Below are 19,347 nucleotides of genomic sequence, written 5' to 3' on the forward strand. Positions count from 1 at the left end.
ACAGCATCTGTTATTTTCAGATTGTATAAGAGTGTAAATGGACCAAACAACATTAATGTTTTTACAAACTCAGATATATTAAAATCACAGCCACCCTGAGCAATATCTCCTTCATAAAATGAGTCCAAACAGACCTTTAAACTGCCGACAGAAGCGTTCAAGAGGTGCAATAAAAACGCCTTGCTGATGTCATAATCTTGAGATCCATTAAAAGACAGCCAGGAGAAATAAACCGAGTGTGAAACAGTGTGTAGATGTCCACAGTAAAGTGTAAATATATGTAGTCATTTTGATGTTGCGTTTTGACATCAGTTTGACGTTGGGTTTTGACATCAGGGTGACATTGTGTTTTGACGTCAATATGACGTTTAGTTTTGACATCAGTATGAGGTCGGGTTTTGACATCAGGGTGACGTTGAGTTTTGACATCACGGTGACGTTGAGTTTTGACATCACTGTGACGTTGAGTTTTGACATCACTGTGACGTTGAGTTTTGAAGCCAATATGACGTTTAGTTTTGATGTCAGAATGACGTTGGGTTTTGACATCACTGTGACGTTGAGTTTTGAAGTCAATATGATGTTTAGTTTTGACGTCAGTGTGACGTTGGGTTTTGACATCATGTCAGGAATCGGGACAAAGAGAGAACCCCCAGATGCGGGTACGGAGATACTAAATATTTTATTAATCAAAAACAGAAAAAAAAAACACAAGTGGGCAAACAAACAGGATAACAATACTGAACACAGGACTATACTAAACTTCACATTAAAACTAAACTTAAACAAGAACACGAGCAAAACAAGGCAACTACAAACTGGAAAGACTTACTGAGACAGTAACGCAGACGAACCCGTAATGGGAAACAAACAAAAGGACTCTTAAATAGGGAGAAAATAATTACATACACCTGAAAATAATCACAAGTAAGGGATCGGGGAAAAAGTGACGAGACCCGGGAAATGTTTGGTCGGAATAAAACAATACTAAAACCACGCATCTCCCACATAGAACATTGTACTGTCAGAACCCTGCCATGCTGACTTGATCTGAATACAAACAAGGATCTGGCAGGATCCTGACACATCACTGTGACGTTGGGTTTTGATGTCAGTATGACGTTGGGTTTTGACATCACTGTGACGTTGGGTTTTAACGTCAATATGGCGTTTCATTTTGACGTTAGTGTGACGTTGTGTTTTGACATCAGTGTAGCGTCAGATTTTGAAGTAGTATAACGTTGGGTTTTGACATCAGGATGACGTTGCGTTTTGACGTCACTGTGACATTGGCTTTTGACATCACTGTGACGTTGAGTTTTGAAGTAATATGATGTTTAGTTTTGACGTCAGTATAAAGTTGGGTTTTGATGTCAGTATTACGTTGGGTCTTGACGTCAGTGTGACGTTGGGTTTTGACATCACTGTGACATTTAGTTTTGACGTCAGAATGACGTTGGGTTTTACATCACTGTGACGTTGGGTTTTGACATCACTGTGACGTTGAGTTTTGACATCACTGTGACGTTGAGTTTTGAAGTCAATATGATGTTTAGTTTTGACGTCAGTATAACGTTGGGTTTTGACGTCAGTATTACGTTGGGTCTTGACGTCAGTGTGACGTTGGGTTTTAACGTCAATATGGCGTTTCATTTTGACGTTAGTGTGACGTTGTGTTTTGACATCAGTGTAGCGTCAGGTTTTGAAGTAGTATAAGGTTGGGTTTTGACGTCAGGATGACGTTGCGTTTTGACGTCAGTGTGACGTTGGGTTTTGACATCACTGTGACGTTGGCTTTTGACATCAGTATGACATATGTTTTTTGATGTCAGTATGACATTCTCTGGTCTTGGACTTCTCTTGGTCTTGACTGTCTTTAGTATCTGACTTATCTTGGCTATATATTCATATGTGTGGTAAAAATCCGATGTGCACATAAATGCCTCCATCATAGCCGAATCAAACTGCTGAATAAATGACTAGAGTATATAAAGCAGTGTTTGTTATTTAGCTGCTAATCAAACATGGACAGACAACAGTGCAGACAGACAGATGTTTAGTGACGTACCTGTGACACAGTGATGCTATTTGCCTTCCCCTAGGGGTAAAAACAAAAGGGGCTTTGTTTTACAGAAACGACTACCTGTACAACCCAGCACACGCGCTACAAAAACAACACATCATCTCGATAGTCTTCCTGGAGCTCAACTGGCAGAGCATTGCGTTGGCAATGCAAAGGTCATTGAGTTTGATCAAACCATCTGACAAACGCATAAATGTATAGGTAAGCTTTGTCCATCTCCAGGTTCAAACAGTATTGTGTGACTTTAACTTCATTTTAAAAGAACTGCACCTTCACAATGTCACAGACCATACAACCAGACAAACATGTGTTCGTTTCAGAAACTGTTCACGGCTCTCTCACACACTTCACCGCTGTCATCTTCTCACCTGTGAAACTGTGATGGCACACTTTTTAGCCAGCTCTTCTTTAGCCTCCTCACTGGGATACGGATTACTGAGATGAGAATAAAAATACTCGTTCAGAATCTCTGTCGCATGCTTGCTAAAGTTACGCCGTTTCCTCCTGAGGAACACAAACACAGAGAAATCATCAGTATATCCATCGTACTCTTTAATCACTGAATTAAAGGGATAGTTCACTCAAAAATTTAAATTCTGTCATCATCTCCTCATCCTCATGTTGTTGACTTAGAACAAAAAAATACTATGGAAGTCAATGGTTACCGTTGACCCCGCCATTGACAAGTTATCTGGTCAATTAAGATAAAACGCTTCCCTGCCAATGACACTGAAGCATCCACTGATTTCTAACAAAAGTCCTTTAAAAAAAATGCAATGTTCTTTATAAAATTTGGTATTTTTGAAGAAACCTGCCCATATCTGAGAGGTGCTAAATAAGAACAAATGAAGCTTTTTTGTTTGTTTGTTTGTTTGAAAGCAAAGGGTTTGTTCTTTCATTTGATATATTTGTATGTTTATATATTTATAGAAGAACATTTCCTGGAAGGTCTTACATATTTGTGAAAATCATAAAAAATGCTGGCGTTGGCTGATAACATCAAAAAATGCTGGCAGGGAAAGAATTAAAATATCTTCTTTTGTGTTCAACAAAATAAAGAAATTCATGCTGGTTTAGAACAAAATGAGTGTGAATAAATGATGACAGGTTTTTTATTTTTTGGTGAACTATCCTTCATCTGTTTAACAAATCAATAAGTTCAGTCTGGCTCTTATACTGTAGCTAAAATGATAATACACTAAAGACTAGTTATTATCTGAAGTGCAATAATACTGAAGATCAAATCTGGGGCCAGTTGTTAAAAAAAAGGGTTGTTAAAAGAATGGATTCTGAATTTGAACAAAATCTAATCTAGGATCAAATCGTCACTTTGAGTTGTTCAAAATATTTTAGTAAGATTGGGATTTGTTTGATCCCAAATGTATGATTATTCTGATCCCAACAGAAGGGTGGATTTCAGGAACAAAAATGTTATAAAACTTCTAAAAACATTTTACTAAAACTTATAAACCTACAGTTAGTCCACAATACAACATTTCTATCATATTTATAAAAATCTAATCTTTTTTAGAAATGTATTTCTAATATTTGTAAATGTATAATTTTTGTTAGTTCAATCCTTATCCTTATAATGATAAAATATAACATTTGGCTAACATTTAACCTTCCAGTCAACTAAGAAAGAAAAAAAGTCCATATAAATCCCTCATACAGCAAACAAAAAATATTAAACATTTAATTTGAACAAAAGTAATCTTTAACTTTAGCTGTCATTTGGCGCCGTAGGCCTACAGTATATTGATCACAATCATCAGAGACCAAACAGTCAAAAGTAGTTTTAACAACCGGCATCAAATGTAAACTACCAGACATTTAGCCTCTTTATGATTTAAATGTTATGTGTAACTTTTCGTGTTTCAAACAACAGCATATAAATTTGTCTGGATGTGGGAGTATTAAGCTTTAAAGCATCAATATTTCCACATCACCCACTCGATCACACTCACTTTTCTTTTAGCACCCTGACAAAGCCACACTTACACAAACACATACAAGTGCAAAAACACAAACAATAATAGCAATCATTCTGGATTTACATCCAAACAAACGCCTTTATTGCCATCTCTGCTGAGAATAATAATCATTTAGTTTATCATTTCATTTCTTTCTCATGTTCATTATTTTTTTTGTAACATACATAAATCCTGATTGATTGATTGATTGATTGATAATCTGACCTGGCGTCGAGGAATCGAGATCTGAGGATCATGACAGCCTCACAGGTGCTCTGCTTCAGTTGCATTTGGATGGAGCTGAACTTGCGATGGATGATGTTCACCATGCGCTCGATCTCTTTGGGCGAGACGGGACGGGTACGAGACTGCTCTCTCAACAGGTTCATCACATGGGAGGTAAATTCATTGCATGCCTGTCAACCAATCAAATTTCACATAACGCCTCAGTGTTTTATCAAACTGCATGTGAAATATTTTACAAAACAACACTGCTGCTCACACCTGCTCATATTTCTCCAGTTCTGTGTGGTAGATCTGTCTGATCTGGGTGAGTTTGGCTCTGTAGTCCGAGTGTTCGATGGAGTTATCTGCTCCGACCCCCAATGCTGCTGTTGCCGCGGTGACCGCTGCCGCCCCGCTCCCTTTCTCCGGTCCAGACACGCCCTCCGCCAGCAGCATGTTATCCAGACGCATGAGCTGAGCGTCGGGAGGATCCTCGTCCTGACCGCTGCGAACACTGAGACCTGAGAGAGGAAAATAATCTTTACCTTTGGTTATTTTTAGGTGCATCTTTATAATGACAGAAAGTTTATTTCTTGGAAAACTCTCTCTTTAAGAGTTATGATGACACACTGTTTGTTATAGGACTTCAGGAGAATTATATAATATGAGAAATGCCATGATACAATGTTTTAACAGTTTTTTTAGACATACATGTGAGAAGGGGACGTTCATGGAAACATGCTAAAACTTTATAGGGGTGGTTTCCCAGACAGGGCTTATCCCAATCCCAGACTAAAATGCATGTTTGAGGTGTCTCAATTTAAAAATAATTTGAACTGACATATCTTAACATATACTGTATCAGTAGGGCTTTCACCATTAAGAAATTAATCTGACGGTTAATTGCATAATAAATTGTGACGATTATGACGATTAATTTTCTGTTTTATTGCTTTGACATTTAATTCTCATACATTTTTTGTTTGTTCATGAAATAATTTTCACACATTGTTGTGATTATTTAAAATTAAATATTTTGCAAGGTTTACCTGGCTGTAAATATTAATACACATAAAACATATTTAAAAGGAATTATTTAATGAATATGTCTTTCAAAAACTGAAAATTCTTCATAAGAAATAAACACAAAGTGTCTGAAAAATAGCTGAAAATAAAAACAAGCAATCTAAACTAACCAGAACAGGTCTTAATAGCCAATTTTACTAAGGTCATATTAGTATTGGACCACATGTCTGTAGTGGCTGCAAAAAATTAATTCCTTACATATCCCTATGAATATCATCTTTCACTTCCCTAAATTTGAAATTGCTTTTTTTAAAATGTATGTTTTACCTGGCAGTTAAAAGTTTTTCAGCATTTCTTTAAATGCTGTTTTTTCCATTGAATGGCTTTGCAATGTATCGCGTTACACTGTCAGTTACGGAGCACCATCTGATACGGTCTCATTTATAGAGGCGTTGCAGCTCCCCCTTGTGTTTTTAGAGAGATGTGCAATCATTGCGGTGATCTGAAGTCATCGCGATGAGGTCAAACAATTGCGATGAGACGATTATTTATTAATTTTGTGACAGCCCTATGCCATTTTTTTGTCTCAAGAAGATGCACACCTGGGGCCCGTTCTTCGTACGTCGCTTAATACATCCGAGATCAAATGAGACATCCGAGAAGTTTAGATCTGGCTAATTATAATCTCGCTTATTTGGTTCTTTGAACACCACTGCTGTTGATGATTATTATGGCAGGATTGAATTATCTGAGATCACTGCACGTTCGTGCACTGCAAGAAAAGTCAATACATATCGATAGTAGAAACACTGATCAGCCACGCTGTGATTGGCCAGTTGTTACAATGGCCAAGAACACGCCCATTTTTAACCCCTGCAGTCTGAGAGCTATTGATGGAAGGTTGTGAACTTTTTATGTGACTGAATTTAAAAACCCAGTTAAAGCTACTTTAGTACATAAATCACCATAAATAATGTAAAATTTTCTGTAAAAAGATAATCTTGATATCTTTACTATGCTTGTCAAAAATTGAAATTAATGATTGTAATTAAAATTTGATGCTCCTAAAGTACTTTAAGTCTCTTTTAAAAAGCAGTTAAATGCTATTTTGTCTGTTTGTAACAGCAACTTAAAAAGCAGAATAAAAAAACACAGGTGGTGGCCCTCCATCTTCATGTGATGTGCTGGCAGGAGTGATGTCTCTAAACTGGCTGATTGTACAGATCATCTCTGGAGCAGTTGCTCTTTCTTAAACCGACAGCCAATGCAACAATTTAATTCCTGATAAATACAATTTTAATTGTAGTGTATTATACGATAGTGTTTTCCTCTCTTTTGTGCAGTTGTAGATAATACACCAACACTTTTAGCAGTTTACAATAATGTGGTAAATAAAGTATGATGTGCAGTATAAGGGAATGGTAATGTTATTCTACATCAAAAGATTATAAAATACAACCGTTTCTGATAGCAATGCACATGACAGTAAAGAAATCCTCTCAGATGGTAGTCCTTTAGAGAAACTATATGCAAGTGGTTAAATAAGTTTACTTCAATTGCATTATTCTTAACTGATTTCTGACTATATTAGCAGTATTCCACGTTAACTGAAAGTCCTGCATCTGCTTAGTCTGCACAGAAAAGTGTAGTAAAGAAGATAAAGATATGTGAAAATATGTGCAAAAAACTTATTTGGTTATTTTGGTCATTTTTGTCACAGAACAGGGACAGGGTAACATATTTGTAGACAACGTTTTAAAGATAGAACAGATAGAAATTACTAAACGAAAACCCTTTCATGCATGACATTGTAAGCTACTTGACAATCTAAAGACAAAACTAAAATAGGAGATTAGTTAATTCAAATGAAAATTATTTCACACTGAGTAATAGTCTTTATTGTACATAACATCTATTAGTGCTGGGTATGATTAATTGCTGTTTTTATTAAGGAAAATTCAAACAAATGTAAAATGAATGTGATCAGCATGTCATTCGTTTAAGAATAATAATCAAACACCTGTTACACAAAAACAAGTCGCACAAGTACAGAAAAAATATATTTGTTATATTATATATTTTTTAAATAACATCGCTAAAAGATTTAATTAATATATTCTTTTTTTATTACGTGTTGAATTTGAAAAGCTCTTTATATTAATCATGCATCTTACGCAGATTGCGCTCGTATAATGAAGAATACGCGACTGCGTCAGACTTTCCGTATCACATCCGCTTAAAAAGGTACAAACTAATCTTGTTTACATGAAATAAGCCTGCTCCCGAGCAGGTTTGAGCTTACGGACCTGTTGCTATGACACCAAGTTTAGAATGAGCTTCGAAGAACCAAATAATCCAAGATCATGCCAAATCATCAACAATCAAATCCAGCTAACTGAGTTAGCGACGTACGAAGAACGGGCCCCTGTTTTGCCTAGTCCTGGATTAATCTAAACCCTGCCTTGTAGGCAGAAAGCTAAAGCTCATGTGCTCAGCTGATATAACTATATAAAAGTCGATGAAGACTTGAATTTCTATATTTGTTGGAAATGTATTTGTTGTATAAAATTTGACACCACTATGCTACAGTAGTTGTGTTTCCATTACCCTTTCTATCGCATAAATTGTATTGGAAACATTCTTGCAGTATTTTCATCATACACATGTTGGTCTGCGCAATGCTGTATGAAGTCGAACACACTCACCGCAAGATAACAAAAATACGTTTTAGTTGCATAACATCGTTTAATGGAAACGCCGTCATTTCACTATAGTTTTGTCGAAAACAATGCTAAAGTTTTGCACAAATTTTTAATGGAAGTGTGACATCATGAGCGGCTGCCGGGTCATTGCTATGCAGTTGCTAAGGTGTTCTGGGTTCTTGTCAAGGTGTTGCTATACTGTTGCCACTGTGCTCAGGTCAGCCATACACCAAAGATCTCAACATAAACTTAAGTGTTTCTCATCAGATGTTTCCAAATAATCCAAATTATTATTTTATATGACATTGACAAGAATTTCTACACTGATACTCTGAAAAGATGAATTTAGCAGAAACATCTCAGAGAACAACTGAATAAAACAGCCCTGTGAATAAACACAGCATCTCATTCTCAGAGGAGAAGACATCACTGAACACAATGACTGAAATAAGATACAACATCTACACACTGCCCTCCAGGAACACACACACACACACACACACACACACAATCTGTTCATGAGGTCGATGTAAGATGACATTTAAAGCGCTGCACTCAGGCAAAGAAATGCAGGATGTTAGAATAAAATCCAGGATAAATTCTGAATCTGATGATCCCACAGGACTGCATGATTTCATGTTTTGCATGTTTTTCGTAATCTCATTTTAATTTGATGTCTTTTTCTTTGGTCCCGCAATCATTTTTAATGGCAACAAAATGGCAAATGTAAAAACATTTACTATTCAGACCGCAGGCATGGAAATGCAAATTCAGCACAGAGGGCATCACATGAAATACCTCTCAAAGAGATCCAGCAGTCGTCGAATTATTCAACGGTGACTGAATGAGAACAGAAGTGGCACAACACTACAGCATGTATATGTGTGGATGTGTACAGATTTGAACAAACAAACCCAATACAGACACATGTGCATATAAATCTCCTGCATCCTTTATTTTTATGAATGTTACCTGAAATCCTGCGTATCAAAGGAGACGTGAATTTTACAATGTTTGACTTTCAGAAGATAAATAAAGAAGAGAGGCTCAGTTGTGCAGGTATTATTACCCCAGTGACAAGCCAAAGCTACACATTTAGCACATTTATGTTCTGATAATGTGTTTTAAGCATACAGCAGTAAATAGATTGTGAATGAAGCCTAATGGAGAATGAGACTCATAACGGCCATTTGACAGCGACAGTCACAGAAACATCTGAAGAGACACACATAAGATGTATAAATCTGATCTTGGGTGACATCAGATATACTGAACTATGACCTGTTCATACTAATGCATGATACACTACAACCATATGTTCATCCTCTTCTCTTTGCTTAGATGTTGATAACAGACGCAGAATGATTGTAAGTGTTGTTAGGTGAGCAAACACAAGCTGAACATTGAATCGACCGATCTCAAGGGAAAACACAATCTAACAACCTGACTCACAACTAACCTCTTATGACGTCACAAGGGGAGCCGAATTTCAATGAGCTATTTTTCACATGCTTGCAGAGAATGGTTTACCAAAACTAAGTTATCTTAGTTGATCATTTTCACATGTTCTAGGTTGATAGAAGCACAATTATAGCACTTAAACATGAAAAAAGGCATCCATGATTTTCATGATATGTCCCCTTTATTATAGAAATACAAGCAGTTGATATAAACATAAGCAGAAGTGCATCAATGTTTCAATTCAGTTTATCTTAATGAGTAAAATGAAGACGTTTAATATTTCTCCATCATCACTTGTGCGAGTCTGTGATCTGATGTTAGGAGGGGCAACAAACCATTTCAGTCATGTGAACTTTAAATGGTCAGTATTTTGCTTTATTCAAGATAAAATGTTAAAGCTCTTGATGAAATTCTGCCATCATTTGTTATACGCTTTTAAAAGATTTGCAATACAGCCCAGTTGTCCATTCTGCTTTATGATACAGTACTGTTATGTTTGGACATTGACAACTATTTACTTTCATTGAAAGAAATGAAGGTTTCTGTAGACCTTAAACAGAGAAGTGGAGGTTCTTCAAGAAAAAATTAGGCTGGCTGAGAGTCATTTTATGTTAAACTGTTTCTTTAACAGTCACAGCAGAAGTGAAGACCTTCAAAATAAATCTAATCCAAAGCTCTTAAATCTTCCCAAACCCCATTTACAAGTCTAATTTTATCTGCTTAGTTTCCACGTTGAGCAATGACAGTTTTATAAAAAGAGTTTTAAACCTTGAGTTACTGTACGACTGGAGGAACCTGTGGGTGGTTTTGGATCTTCTCACAGAGCAGAACGAATCCTTTAAGCATATATTTGACATGTAAAGACTCTCTTCTCTCTCTCTCTCTCTCTCTCACAAACACCACCTGCTCTTCACCAACACAAACCTGGCTTATAGACACAACAGAAAACATCAAAAAAGACACATGCCAGGTGAATTCTAGGAAAACAAATGCATGGCTTTTACTATAAAAAACAGTGTGTGTGTGGTTTAAGCTTCATTAACTGCTCTTCAGAATTATTTTTAAATATCAATCAGTGCCGATTATAAAGGATGGCATCATTTACAAACATATATAACATTATTTAGATAAGCAATAGTGGTCTACAAGTGTTCCTGTAATCTCATCCGTCTCTCTTCTCCACCGCAGAACAGCTGCAGTTTAATTTGTGTGTAATGACTTTAATTAAGAGCACTAATCATCATGAATTATTCGCACAGAAATCAAAGAGAAAACAGCTCCTGGTGTATTTAATACACAACACACTGGAAACTCTGGAGATTAAACATTAAATATTTAATTTGTGTGTAATATAAGCTGTCTCTATTAATCAATACTCTAAAATTCTAAAATAAAACATGTTTGCCGGATGGACAACCAAAACAGGCAAAGTGATTACAAAACTAGTCCAAAAATAGCCTATATTTTTCAGTGAAACCTGGTTAATGTTATTCCAACATGATTTCAAAATGTTCAAAGGAAAATCTTCTGCGTTGAACTTTCATCACAGATTTATTTTCAATCTCAGACTTTCACCCCTACAGTACACAACACAATGAATGATGTCCAGCTGAGAGGATGTGAGACAGGTTGCCGATAGCAACAGATCAATTTAGAAGTTGTTTTCATCTTGAAAATCATTTTGTCTTTGAGAAGTCATTACATCCTCACCGCTACTAAACAACATACAGAAATCTCTTTACAAGAGGGAGATATTATACTGTATGACCAGACACTGTTTATGTCTGAAAATACACTATCCAAACTGATCTGAGATCAGATATCATTTATCGAACACAATTCAGATGTCATAATAACACTTTTTTGTTTATAAGCACATGGAAACTTTGTATCTCTCTCGTCAGGCCTTTTGAAGTCAACATCCTAATTAAATATAAACGTTAAACATTAGATGAGAACATGTACTGTGGATTAGTTTTATAAACCATTTTTAAATAATATTATTCATGCTGTTTTCTGAATCAGGATTAAACTGTAAACAGCAATTCTGAGCAGCAGCCAATTAGATGAATGCATTGCTGTCTCATTATTCAGCTCATTAATTGTGTGTTAATTATGCTAATGAGCCTCTGGACTTATGTTGAAAGTATTGTGTTTATTGTGTTAATGTTCCATTAGGAAGCATTTAAGCCAAAAAACAGTTATTCATAACAGACCAATAAGAGTAGACACAACACAACAGGACATCTTTTAAAAGATCAACTTTAATGTCATTGTTGTAAAGGGCAGCCACCAAACCAAGTAAAAATCACAAAAAATGCGTCTGGGATTGTTAGATTTTTGGTCCATTCACACTTTCAATGAATTTCCGGAATCTGTGGGTGCATTAACACACACATGTTCACCGAGGACATCTGAGACAGACAGGTTTGATACCAGTTTGGTGTGATGCTCATCCCACCACCGATCCACCTCATGCCCATCCTCATGCTGACTGCCCAGCAACAACTGACCCTTTCCTTGTGCACCTGCATCAATGTTACATTTTATAACATTCATCCATTATACTGTAAGACCAAAAAACCGCTTCCCTTTAAGTTTTTTATATTTTTAGTGTAGTATCTATAGGGCCAGATTAACTGAGCTGATGAGGTGCTGGTGATCTACTAACACCTGATGCACTTGAGTTCAGCACCACAGACATCACAGCTAACAATGCCATATTCACCGAAATAAACTAGAGGACAAAAAATAAAATGTTTACAAAAAGATTTGAAACGTCTGCTATTGTGTGAATTCTTCTAGTGACTCCACTTTTATTTCCCCCAGCAAATAAAAAATAACATGACTTGGCAAATAATATTTTTGAATACTATGTTCCTGTGCATTAAAAATAAATTGTTACGTGTTAAAACAATCCTCTGCATTGTACCGCACGCTCTTTGATCTCTGTGATACCTATCAGCTACAGTTGCAGCCATTTCAAGCACAAAATGATTTAAGACATGCTTTTTTCATCGTTAAATAATAGTGCAAATACCAGTAATATCACACACGCAAACATTATTAAATCAAGTTGAATCATTTAAAAAATATCCATCCCATTAATTTGGAATCTGAAAGGGAAACTCCTAAAAATGCATATGCAATAAGGTCAGTAGACCAGACCTTTTCAGTGCTAATCATCCACTGCGCATCTTTAGTAAATCCAGACAGTCGTTATTCCCATAAAATTTTATAATATACTATTTAACATATAGTATCTTTCTATAGCAGGGTTTCCCACAGAAAATGTGTTAGTTAAGGTGGTAGGGTTGTGCCGGTGGGCGGGCCGGGGCGTGGCAATCAAAGGGGCGGGGGCGTACGTGTCATGATGAAAATATTTTTATTTAAAACACTCAAATTAAACTCAATTTTGAAGAAACTATGACAGAAAATGAACACATACTAGATTATTAATTAATTAAATGTTTTATCAACAGGCTAGCTATCCTCCAGACAGTGACGGACCATGTCTGTCTCTCATTTCAGCCATGTGGCGCGTGCCCGCTCGCGGTGTGAAGCGCGTCTACGCTATTCTCCGAGATGCACTTGACAGCCTTTTGTCCAACAATTTTTTTTTTTTGGACGACCTAGTTAAGGTGGTAGGGTATCCCAGCTTAGGTGGGCCGCCCGGACTGAAAAGTGCTGCGGGAAACCCTGTATAGGATGAGCTATTTTTGTCTCTCTCTCAAGGGTTTTTTTTTCTCCCAAGGACTTTTTTCCCACAGGGTTTTTCTCCTAGGAGTTTTATCAACCCCTTGGGAGTCATCAACTTAACTTAAAACTTGCCTGGGGACTTGTGTTCATCGCTGTGTCGTTCTGTGTTGACTGCTATAGACATACACATCAATGATCTACAGCTATAGTTAATATTAAATGTTTACTTTCTCTTTATACTAACAGTCTGAAAATGAAGACCAGAAAACAATCAGATGTATAAAAAATAAAAGGGACAATTTATATTTTACATTTGACTTTAAACCAAAGTAAACCACAAATCCTCATTAGGTCTCTCTTATGCGCCCACTCAATGAGGGTCCATAAATTCAGAGAGTGTTATCTATCATACAGAAATATGCTGTGTGTGATGTGGATTAATTCATTATGGCTGTCTGGGTGATATATAACAACCACTCAATAGGTTCAAGAGTACAGAGGGGCAATTAAAGCCGTCGGGCCAATCGAGCGGATATCAGCATCTTTTAACAAACACCCGAGAGGCACAGAGATTTATGAGCACTCTTCATTAACCAAATCAAATGATATAATATGGTCTCGGGCTCATAAAAGTCATGCACACGAGTCCTTCACGATCATAAAATATATATTCCCATGTATGTGATGACACAAAGGGAAATACTTTCTCTCCTTCTTACTGTATAATCGTAGATCTTCACAAGCTGTACAATTTTTCTATTTAGACCTCCTGTACTTCACCAATCGTAAGAAAAAGTCCTGCCCATTTTTAAAGTGCTTCTGTTTGGTTTGAAATACTATAAGATATCTATAATATGTGAGGAAAGAGAGAAACAAACACCTGTTGATGACTGTAATCCATCACATTACAGTAAAACTACATAAGAGCATGAATATGATCAATGACAGTTCACACTTTATCGTGTTTAGATGTTTGTGAGCGAGCACCGGCAGTGTCTGGTCAGTGACTTCGGTCACAGCGAGTTGTCATATCTGATAAACGAGTGCCGAGCTTTTCAATTTCACATTTCATCCTCGTCATATCCGCGGCCGGTGATCACGCGCCACTGACCTGCGGAGGGCGAGCGGGAGGATATTGATCAAACAATTATCTGCTCACCGCTCATTTGATTTTCTATTTCAATTACTGGCGGCGAGGATGAGAGCGGAGAAGATCACACTATTGATTTCTCTTCTGTCCTGGAGATTGTGAAACTCCTGCACATGCTGCTTTAATGACACTGCAGACGTTTGCAGGACTGTTGAGAGACTTCACTTTTATCATTCAGTCTTTTGTTATAATTATGTGTTTAAAGGGACACTTCACCCATTTGCATTAAGCTTTGTATAGTTAGAACCCCAGTCATGTTTTTGAATGGTCATGCATAATTTTCTCAGTTGCCGCTGAGACAGGAGAAATACAGATTTCAGTGTTGCACTTCCTTCTTTCAATGATGTAAAAATCATAATTTTGCATCATTGAAAGAAGGAAGTGCAATGTCTTTGTTGAGGGAGTGAGACTACAAACACCCATTTTCTCGGTCAGATAGGCACCAAATTCTAAATGTATGTTACATTTCGACTACAAATATGACACACTTTCAATGAAGATAAATGTTTCTATGGGTGAAATGCTCCTTTAAGAGGAGAAACAGGGTGTAAAATGTGAAGGAACTGAAAGAAAAATTGTGGTTGTTAACTAGGGCTTATTTACATCTGTGTTGAATCTTGTGTAGTGGTCGACCGATGCTTTATTTAATGGCTGATATTGAGAAAGCAATGTGGCTGATATGAGGCCGATATAACACAAATATAATTACAGTAAATGAGTGACAAACAATTGGTGAAACTAAATAAGCATTTATTAGGCATTATATTGATAAAAATACAATTTTAAGTACCTGGAAAATATTAACAAGATATATGTACCTTGAAAAAAATCTCTGGTTGCCAACATGATCTCACAAAGTTCCGTGCGATAGTCACAGAATTTTTTTGCTAATTTTTCCGTGGCATCCTCACGGATCTCCGCATTTTCTTTTCCGTGGCATTCTCACGGCTCGGTTACTCCTATTTTTTGCTTTTTCCAACACGATCCCAGCGATTAGCAAATAGCAACATGACCCAACTTCAAACGATCCAATCAGTTCTCAATGGATGAATTCAATTCCAGCCCTACCTTAATTTACTTCAAAAACCGTTTCACTAGGATATACGTCACCACGGGAAAAATAAAACAATCGCTACTTCCCTTTCATGGTGACTTTAAAGAACAGAAAGATGTATCAGCCGAAACAGATAATTGACACATATCGGACACTGGAATATATCGATCTATCACTAATCCTGTGCCATTATCCCCCGGTTTCACAGACAAGGCTTAAGGTTAGTCCTAGACTAAGACAAATGTTGGACCTGACTCAGCAGAAAATAACTACCGACAGATCTTAAAATAAGCCAGTGTCATTGATTTGTCTCAAGATAAAGTTTTTTCAAAGGCATATAAAAGAGGCTTAATAATCTTAATTGGACTAAGGCCTAGTCCTGGCTTTAGCTAAACTTCAGACTTTAAGGCTGTCCTAGAGATTATTGGCCACCAGGCCCTCATGTTAAAATCCCACAAACCTCAACTGCTAAGTGAGCAAATCCATCCTGAGAGTTTCACAGACTGATAGAGAGTCATAAACCAAACATGATAAATAGAGATATAAAAGAGAGGAAAAAGAAGAAGTGCAGCGTGGGAGAATCCAGTCCAGTGTGTTACTAATGTATATGATAAGAGTTTATGAGTTTACTTTACACACACACACACACACACACACACACACACACACACCAATTACAATATAAAGATGGTTTTCATATGAAGTCTTAAAACGCGTAAAGATTTATGGTTTTATTTGCTGTCTCACCTCAGAAAAATAAACGATTTCATAGAACTTCACCAAAATGGTTATAAATAAAATATCAGTTTCTCCTCAGCAGCACATGAGGGTTAGTTGCCGTATTAAGACTGTAAAAATACTGATTAAAATTTCATTTCTCTGCAGCACCTCACATTCTGTCCTAATATATATCTGCTCAACAGCATATGTGGGATTAAATATAGCCTACAAATAGAGAGATTATTACCAAACAATTACATTTTTGTAAAATGTTTCCAGCATACAGTAGCACTGCATTTTAGTGACCCGTGCCATATCTAAGAATGTGCTGAATATTTACAATAAAACGTGTATAGAGAGAATGAGGCGATCATAGTTATTTCCATTCTCATCAGCTTCACCACTCAAAAAATCTGCCCAAGACGTGCTTAACATTAAATCGACATACAAGCAGAGGCATTATGCCCATCAGTGACAGCTCGTGACTTCTTTTCCGAGAAGGCACGAATGTGAAACTCGTCAAAACATTGTCACGTGTGTGGTTCGTCATTTCAAAATATGTGTGAAACTATGTGCATTGTGTGTCATGTCAAAATCTTTGCCATGAAAAGATTTAAGTTTATGATAAAAGAGAGTCCATGAAAGGTTTTAATGTTTTCTATTAATAATCGTTAATAATGATGATGACTCCACTGCATACAAGTACATATCAATAATAATCAAACCTTATGTCTATTTTCCAGGAGACACTAAAACCATTTGGTATGCTCTTGGACTGCTCTCTGGCTGCTCTTGACTGCTCTCTGGCTGCTCTTTAACTGCTCTCTGCTGCTCTCTGACTGCTCTCTAACTGCTTTCTGGTATGCTCTCTGGCTGCTCTCTGGTATGCTCTCTGCTACACTCTCTGGCTGCTCTCTGGTATGCTCTCTGCTACACTCTCTGCTGCTCTCTGGCTGGTCTTTGACTTCTCTATGGCTGCTCTCTGACTGCTCTCTGGTTGCTCTCTGGCTGCTCTTTGACTGCTCTCGGCTGCTCTTTGGTATGCTCTCTGCTGCACTCTCTGGCCGAACACAAGTTGCCTGTGCTGAGAGAGGGCGTAATGATACACCTGCCTGTCATAGTCCAGTACAACCACTGACAAGCCCAGATACCTGCACAGATCTCTGCTAGTCCAGATGAATAAATACGCACACAAAATGTTTTTATCTGCACATTCACTGCTGTGATTGACAGATTGAAATTAAACTTGAATGTCATATTAAGGCCATTTTTTATGTTTTTTTTCAATGCTTTACTACACTATGTTTAAAGAGGTCCTGGACAGACTCCAGATTTATAATGAGACCAGAATCACATTGTGTACAGTTACCTCCTCAGATCAGCCAATGAACCCAAAACACACAAGAATCTACTCAGCACATCAGAATAGCAATGCCCTGGCATTCACACTGAACTCACTTGGACATCCTAAAATGACATCCAGCCACCTGCTTATGCAGACATGTATTTACTTTTGTTGTAATTTAAATTTTTCTCCAAATTAAATCTCACTGCAAGATATACAATACACTGATTCATTTATGATTCACTGATTCATTAGCTCTATGTAAGATTGCCTCAATATTCAAATGGTCCCAGTGGACATCAGAAGTGCTTTACTGTGCTTACTTTACTATATGAACCACGTCTGTAAATCAACCTAATGAAACAAATGCATTTACTTTGCCTTTACTTAAAGATGATGATTGATTTTGTGGAATGAGAGATATATATTTACAAATATGCATACACTGCAAAAATTGTGTTTGTGGAAAATACAGCAAACTACAGTTAAGGTGGAGCTATACTAACTAGTTAAATGAGTTAAATGAGTCTCTTGTCATAAATAATAAATGTTTTGCATTGATTTTACACAAGCAGTTTCCCAACAGAGTTTAAAGGCCACTCCTCTGATGGTATTTTACAATTTAACCAGTCAATTGTGATGACTGGTTTACACTTACTAGTAAAGAAATGTCCAAAGCTAATCTGCATCATTTAAATATCTAAAGCAGCTACAGAAACTCATACTATGATCAAACAGCTTCTTTATAATTTTATAAAGTTGGAGAAAATAACCATTGTTTCAAAAATAGATGTGAGTCGTGCAAATGTACTCCTGTTGTTCATAGCCTTAACATTGGTTTCTTTTTTTATATAATCTGCATGTGAGATAAAAAGAGATCTGTATTTACACATTTCCAAAAATACCTTTAACCTCTCTCATATTCAGATCTCAAAAAGTGGGTCTCTCTTTGAACATTTAAAAATCATGAACATTTTTTTCTATTGCAAATGAAATGTCGACACAATTATCTCTTTTGTGCACGTACAGTTTTATCTAACCGTCCATCCAGACTGATAAAATCACATATATTTGCTAAATGAGTACAGGATGCAGATATACCACAGTGATTATTACTAAATACCAGAAGTCATCAGAAACAGAGCTCTTATACAGATGCATCAAGTGTAAGAATACTACAGACACCAGATTCTTCTGACAGTGTGAATTTAACAGCAGCAGGTGTTTAGGTGTGGACACAATACCTGTTTTCTCTTTAATCTCACAGAGCACACTGAACAGAGCCGGCTTCATTCTGTGACAGTTCAATCCATGCTTTCTGTAAAAACAAACAAAAGAGTACCGTAATAGTACAATGAGACGACCCTCCTGAGACTGTGAGAGCTGTTAAAAATTGCAATAAAGCTTATAATCTGATGTGTAATGTCCCCATGTGACCACTATAAGTATGCATACTTACCCACCTAACAGTTTTTTTTTTGGTTCCCAAAACATTGCCATAACATTAGTTTTTTGATCTCAAAATGTTCCCCTAACGTTAGTTTTTGGTTTCTAGAACATTATTTTCCAAGGTTTGTTTTTGGTTAGCCAGGAAAGTTTTCACGAAAATGGTTATTTTTAGGTTAGTTTAACGCTCTTCTAACGTTACAATAATGTTAAGGGAACGTTATAGGAACGTTACTTTATGATTCCAAATAACCCATAGAGAACGTTCTGTATAAGTTATTTTTAGTTTGTTTTTAAATAACCACCCTGCAACGTTATTGGAACGTTATTTTATGGATAAAAAAACATTAAAGAGCGTTCTATATAAGTTATTTTTAGATAACCACAATGCAACGTTTTGGGAACGTTATTTTATGGATAAAAAAAAAACATTAAAGAGCGTTCTATATAAGTTATTTTTTTT

At 36.6% G+C, this 19,347-nt stretch overlaps 1 protein-coding gene across 3 annotated transcripts in view; it reads right to left on the reverse strand.

Annotated features, from left to right (window-relative positions):
* Positions 1 to 19,347, reverse strand: part of pbx3a (pre-B-cell leukemia homeobox 3a) — a 30,974-nt gene that overhangs the window by 10,368 nt on the left and 1,259 nt on the right. For 2 of the 3 annotated variants that reach the window (XR_010526827.1, XM_065251182.1), the window contains exons 2-6: positions 18,683 to 18,756; positions 4,561 to 4,802; positions 4,282 to 4,472; positions 2,452 to 2,587; positions 2,069 to 2,098 (exon numbers count right to left, since the gene is read on the reverse strand). Coding sequence is in view for 2 of the 3 variants with exons in the window: in XM_065251182.1 (XP_065107254.1) it covers positions 2,069 to 2,098; positions 2,452 to 2,587; positions 4,282 to 4,472; positions 4,561 to 4,802; positions 18,683 to 18,756 (673 nt within the window). In the remaining variant the exon portion in view is untranslated. The remainder of the gene's footprint in view (positions 1 to 2,068; positions 2,099 to 2,451; positions 2,588 to 4,281; positions 4,473 to 4,560; positions 4,803 to 18,682; positions 18,757 to 19,347) is intronic. The other variant, XM_065251183.1, reaches the window with a different exon arrangement.

This window comes from Paramisgurnus dabryanus, chromosome 5 (assembly GCF_030506205.2).
Source record: "Paramisgurnus dabryanus chromosome 5, PD_genome_1.1, whole genome shotgun sequence".
Classification (NCBI taxonomy): Eukaryota; Metazoa; Chordata; class Actinopteri; order Cypriniformes; family Cobitidae; genus Paramisgurnus; species Paramisgurnus dabryanus.